The 6,432-nt window shown below is 39.7% G+C and overlaps 1 protein-coding gene across 2 annotated transcripts in view; it reads right to left on the bottom strand.

Annotated features, from left to right (window-relative positions):
- LOC108247988 (transient receptor potential cation channel subfamily M member 1-like) overlaps positions 1-6,432 on the bottom strand; it is a 101,507-nt gene that overhangs the window by 37,359 nt on the left and 57,716 nt on the right. For both annotated transcript variants that reach the window (XM_037980005.1, XM_037980006.1), the window contains exons 18-19: positions 688-816; positions 470-607 (exon numbers count right to left, since the gene is read on the bottom strand). In XM_037980005.1, the coding sequence (XP_037835933.1) occupies positions 470-607; positions 688-816 (267 nt within the window). The remainder of the gene's footprint in view (positions 1-469; positions 608-687; positions 817-6,432) is intronic.

The following is a 6,432-nucleotide window of genomic DNA, read 5'->3' as shown; positions in this document are numbered from 1 at the left end:
TCTATTTCTGAATTGAGAAAGCTCCTCGGATGAGAAGCGAAACGTCTTCAGCTACAGAATAGAAGTCCAGTTGTTTTTGTTTTTTAACTTTTTTTGAATTTACCATGGCCTGGATGACTGAGAATCTACACCAGAACTTGTCTTTTTATGTCGGTTTTCTTTACAGTTCTATCAAACTGTAGCATTTCTTTTTCTGATCTCAGAATATTATCAGAATACAGTTATGATGGAGCAGCAGCTGAAATGGAACCCTTTAAAATTTCATCAGAAATTTTCTATTTTGAATCATTATCCTGACCCAAAAACTTCCTATTGAATGTGATGCCATTGCTACCTTAGTTTGACTGACTTCTAAGTCTGCTGTAAAATTGTCAAACACATCCCAGTTATTCATCAAACCATGAAACATTTATTCTTGCTAATGTTACAAACAATGCTCTTCTTTTAAAACTAACAAACGTGTACTTACTGTGTTGAACCAGAATTTGGTAAAAGGGGCATTGTAGAACTCATAGATCTTTCTCCCAATGGGAATCTTTAGGTGTTTCTTCTGGTTTTCTTCTTCGTCTCCTTTTTTTGATGTTGGATCAATATTTGGGGCAGCATCCTGAAACAAAGTCTGAGCTGATGAAGCTGCTTTAATCTGATGATGACATTAACAACGCTTCATTTCTGTTAGTTTTGTACCTTGTTTGATTTGTCGTCATTTTTCTTTTTTTCATTACCATTGTCTTTAGATGAGTGGTGATGAGCTTCGTCTCCAAGTCGGAATTCCAAAAGCAGGATAGTGGGAGGAAGGATGATTCCAAAAATCACCTGCAGACAAGGTAAGAAGGATTAAGTTTAAAAGAAATAAAACATTAAAATACTCAGTAAATTAATTAAATTTACTGAAGGAGTCTCTATGATACTGTTATTGGATCTTTTATATAGTCAGTTTACATTTTCAGGATAATTCAAAGATTTTCAATTCTAGGAAAAAGAAAGACCACCCAGTTTCAGTTGCAGGGTTTTACACATCAGGAAAAAGGAAAACTGACCTGATCTGTGTGGAAAAACTGTATCCAGACCCTAAACCAGCAAATTGTAGAACCTACTTTAGCAACTCTCAGTAGTGGTTTTCTGTAGGACTTTATCAGTCTCTCACATGATTGTGGAGGACCTTTGGCCCACTCTTTTTTCCACCATTGCTTCAATTCATTAAGCTTTGCTGACATTGGTTTCTGCTCAGCTCTCTGAAGGTCTCACCACGACGTATGAGACAGGTTGAGGTTCTGGACTTTGACTGTCACAGATGGCCTCACATTTGACTCGAGAATCATTTGGACTTAATGACTGCAAGGAGCCCAAACCATCAGCCCTCCACCACTGTGCTGACAGTTGATATGAGATGTTTATGCTGATATACTTGTATTTTTTACTAAACATACTGCTGCGTGTCTCACATTTTATCTTGTGGCGACCCCTGCACAAGGGAGCAGCCGAAAGAAAAACAATAACAACTACTGTGCATTGTGGGTAAATATCTGTTGTTTGGTCTCATTTTATTCCAGAAGTCTTGTTGTATCATTCAGATAAAACTTTCCAAACCTTAGTTGTCCTGCCATGCTCTTTTTAGAGAGAAAAGGCTTTCTTCTGCAACCCTTCCAAACAAGCCATGCTAGTTCAGTCTTTTTTTTAAATTGGTCTGTTATGCCCTTTAACCTTTAACCTGCTAACTGAGATAAAGCTCATTTCTCTGAACATTGCACGGTCTGACCTTCAAGGGGAATTTGCTGGAAAGTTAACTCTTAGAAAGATTGGCAGCTGTTTTAAATGTTTTCCACTTGTAAATAATCTTCGTCTTTGTAGAATAATGGACTCTAAATGGTTTGGAAATGGCCTCTGATCCTTCCCAGTTTGATGAGCAGCAACAGTTGCTCTTCTGAGGTCATTGCTGATGTCTTTCCATCTTGGCATTTTGTTAACACATCTGTTTTCTCCAGAGCAGCAATTTGACAAAACTCCAGCTTTTCCAGAGGTGGTTTCACTGATGATGATCAGTTAATAAATACATCTGATCAGCAGCTCCTGGCTGATCCTGAATCTCTTAAATCCTCTGGAGGCAACAGGGCTGGATGCAGTTTTTTACACAGCTTTACCATTTTGGCCTTCTTAAGAACTAATGACACAGTAGAGTTTGTGGTGTGTTTTAGTACAACCCCAATTCCTAAAATGTGGGGATGTTGTGAAAAATGTATTGCATATTTGTATACTATATTTCATTCACACTGGAAAACAGGAAACATATACAATGTTGAAACTAAGACATTGTACAATTTTTAGGAAAAAAATGGTAATATTGAATTTGATGGCATCAACACATCAGCAATGTTGGGCCAGTGGCAACAAAAGGTAAGTGGTACGAGTAAGATATAGCTGGTAGAGAATTTCACAACTAATAAGGTTAATTTTTAACAAGTCAGCAAAAGGACTGGGTATAAAAAGAGCATTTTAAAAGGCTGAGGTAAAAATAAGAGGTTCACCAGTCTTTGAAAAACTATCTAAAAGTTGTGGAACAATTTCAGAGTAATTTTCTTCATTGTAAAATTAATTGGAAAGACTATCCTATCATCTACAGTTCATATGTCAGGATTTGGGTTTTGTTTGAGTTATTCTTTAAGTTTCTTTTGGATTAAGGTTATTGTTTCATTAATTCTGTTTTTTGGTTTCTGTGTTTTGCTATTTGGTGTTCCACTCCCTGTCATCATTCACATATCCTCAGCCAATCACTTGTTTGTCTGCCACGCCCATCTTCACCTGCCCCAAGTTAGTAATCACTCACCTGTGTCCACATCTCTTAATTACCTTCAGTCTTTAAAACCCAGTCATTTTTCACACGTACTTGCTGGTTCATTTTCACTCCTATGTGCTGTCTGGTTTTTCCTCTTGTCTTGCCTTTCATGTTCTCTGCTATCTTTGACGCTGTAAGTTTTTGTTATTTAGTTTTTGTTGCTGCCATGTCAGCCTTTTTGCTTTGTGTTAATAAATTAGGTTTTCTTTAAGTTCCTCCTTGTTCAGTCTGCATTTGGGTTCAAAACACCCATCAAACCTGACAATATGTTCATCAAAATATTTCAGGAGAAATCTTTGAGCTCAGAGGTCAAGGCTAAAAGTCAATACTGGATGCTTGTAATCTTCGGGCTCTTAGGGGCCACTACATTAAGAATATGTCTCATTCTTGAGTGCATCACTGCATAACAAGAGGAACACTTTCATAAGTCACCGTCTGTAAACACAGATCACTGTGCCATCCACTAATGCTGCTTAAATATGCAAGGAGAATTTTGCCACATATCTAATTTGCAAGCAGGATTTCATCTCTTGCTTTCAAAACTTTTAAAGCTTGCACTCAAAACTTCTGCTCTCTTTCAAATATTCTCTTTTCTCTCTCTCAAAACTTCTGCTGTCTTTCAAATATTCTCTTTTCTCTCTCAAATCTTTGTGTTCGCCCTCAGATTTTCTCCTCACGCGCAAAACCTCTCTCTCATGTATTGGATCTGCGCTTGCAAACCTCTCTGCTCGCTTGCAGATTTTTTTCTGCTCTCTCACGGATTTGAGCACCGTTGCCTAGCAACCATTCCAACCAATTGAATGACAGTGTTTCTCTGGGCGGGGGGAGACTCCTCTGAGGTACATTTGTTTCCTTCTAGTGAGTGTGCCTTTGTGGCTTCAATAAAGCTTTGGAACTGACGTCACTGCACAGTAACGTTGTGGAGCGCTTTTTTCTTGCGCTGTCGGTCGGCGCCATCTTTGAAGGCCACAGACTAAAACAAACTGTATTCCGGGGATACCGCTGTATTTTCCTGCTTAATGCTGAAAAGCTGAAAAACAAAGGGGACTATATTGTGACAAACTTCTCCCAGATGCCTAAAGATGGTACATAGAAAAGAAAGCTAAAATTGGAAATTTCAGAATTCAAAATTCAGTCAAGCTAAATGACAGAGTAAACACACAATGTAACTTGTATTAAAATTTATTTATTGAATTTGCAGTAAAAATAAATGCATGTGTAGCCGGGGCATATTGTCCCCCCGGTTGTGCTGCTGCACCTTCTTCCTCCTGCCCATATATGGGAGAGACTGTGACAGAGCGCAGCTGGCTCGTTAGGGAGACAGGTAATCAGCACTGATATTTAAAAGCAGGTAGATTGCTGAGATCAGATGACTCGTGCAGAGGTATGCTTAACATTGATTGTGAGGTGAGTTTAGAATTTGTTTCTAATTCTGCCACTGATTGTTGCAGGAAACTGACTTTAGAGAGCGACATCAAGAGCACTGTTTACTGGTTTCACTGTAGAGCAGGTAAGGGCTGTTCACTATAATTACCTGGCTGTCTTATGTTCTTGTTAACTTGATTTCTTTTGTGTGTAGGTTGGCCTGCTACTGTTTCAGGTTTAGTTCTTGATTTGTTTTAATTTTATTTTATTCTTTTATCTGTAACTTATTAGGGAAAGGGGTTCCTATTTTAGCCCTCGGGCCTGTTTTAAGGCAGGACCTATGCTGTCCCCGGATCTTGGGCTGTTTTATTTAGATTGAGGAGACTAGTGGGAGGGGATCTTTTCTTTTCTGTTGTATTCACCAAGGGTTTGGTGTAAGTGTTTTTGTTGGGGAGCACTTAGGTGTATTTAGTTATATTTGCATTTTCTTTATTATTATCCCTCTCCCCCCAAACAGTCTGATTTTATCTAATTGGATTTTAACTATTTTTCAGCTTTCAGGATCCGAGGGCCAGCATAGACTCCCATTTTTTTTAGTGTCATTTGGTGTGATAAAGTAAACTGACTATTTTACCTTTTGAAATATTGTGAGTTCAATAAAACATTTGTAATTTGCAGCAGTGCCTCTGTCAATTTCCTACAAATTTATCTGCGTGAACTGGCAAAAAGATCTAAAGCTGTACCCAAGGTCACAATCTGGTGTTGTTGGCAGGTTTTTGTTAGACAGTGGCACATGCTTGCATGGGTTTGTTTTGAGTTGGATAGGGTGAGGTAGGAGTAGTTTTCTTTTTCTTTTTTTTCCTTTGAAACAGTAGTAGGTTCGGCGGGGGGCACAGCGTCTGATCAATCCGTGGTGGAACGCGAGAGGAATTCTACGTTGTGGAACCATGGAAGAGCAGCTTCAGGAGCTGAAGGACATGATTCATCACCTTCAGGCGGTGAACCAAGAACTTAAGGAAAGGTTTATGACTGACCAAGACTCTTTTTCATCTACCTATAGTGGTGTGAGAGGGAAGTGTCCCCAACCTGTCTCTGCAGCAGAAGTGCCTGTAATGGAGCAGCTCTTTTACATCCCAAGGGAGCGTAAATGTCCTGTTTTCAGAGGTAATGTTGGGATCGGGGTTACGGATTGGATAGAGGAGGTCAGATCTAGTGTACAGGCTAGACATCTATCTCCTCTAGACAAAGCCTATTTTGTGTTTGATCACCTGGAAGGTGAAGCCAAAGGGGAAATACGATATAGACCCCGGGCTGACAGAGAGGATCCTGAATGCACTTTTGCAATTTTACAGGAACTGTATGGTTGCTCCAAATCTTATGTAACTTTGCAGGACAATTTTTTATTTCTAGAAGATGGGAAGAGGGTGAATCATTAAAGGAGTTTTCTCATGCACTGTTTTGTTTAATGGAAAAGATTACTGTCAATGCACCAAATGCTGTTGCTCATGGTGCCATGCATTTGAGAGACCAGTTTGCTGAACATGTTCTTGATCCTACCTTACATAGAGAATTGAAAAGGCTCATTAGAGAAAACCCAGTGTTTACACTTTTGGACATCAGGAAGGAAGCAATTAGGTGGGAGCAGGAGGGACAACCAGCTGAAGTAAGAAAAAGAAGTTACTCTGTACCATCATATTGTGCAGTACATAGATCCCAAAGCAGTAGACCCGATTTAGAAGCTGTTTCAAGGGCTTCTGAGTTGTCAGAAATAAAAGAAATGCTGTTAAAGCAACAGGAACAGATTAATCTGCTCTCTCAAAATGTATTGTCATTACAATCAACTTCAAGGTTTTCACATTTGAACAGAACAACCCCTATTATTTGCAGGCGCTGTCAGAAACCGGGTCATATAGCCAGAAACTGTAACCAGCCGAGGGTGAATCCTGCCCCGCAGCATCCAACTCCACTACAAGAAGAGGCTGCAACTGCTTATCAGCAGGCGGGAAACTAGCTCCTTCTGCTTTGCCGAGCCACAATTCAGAAGGGTGCAGTCATGGCTCAAGTGGTCTTGAAAACAAATGCTCAGGGTCACTGTTGGTTGGACAGTGTCCCACTGTACTGGTGAAAATGGGGGATGTTCCACTTCAGTGTCTTTTGGAAACTGGTTCCATGGTAACAACAGTTACACAGAGTTTATTTAACCAACATTGTCAGGGGCCTTTTCAGGCCTGCTC

The sequence above is a fragment of the Kryptolebias marmoratus genome, linkage group LG15, assembly GCF_001649575.2.
Source record: "Kryptolebias marmoratus isolate JLee-2015 linkage group LG15, ASM164957v2, whole genome shotgun sequence".
Taxonomy (NCBI): domain Eukaryota; kingdom Metazoa; phylum Chordata; class Actinopteri; order Cyprinodontiformes; family Rivulidae; genus Kryptolebias; species Kryptolebias marmoratus.
This window is presented reverse-complemented; position numbering and strand designations above follow the sequence as displayed.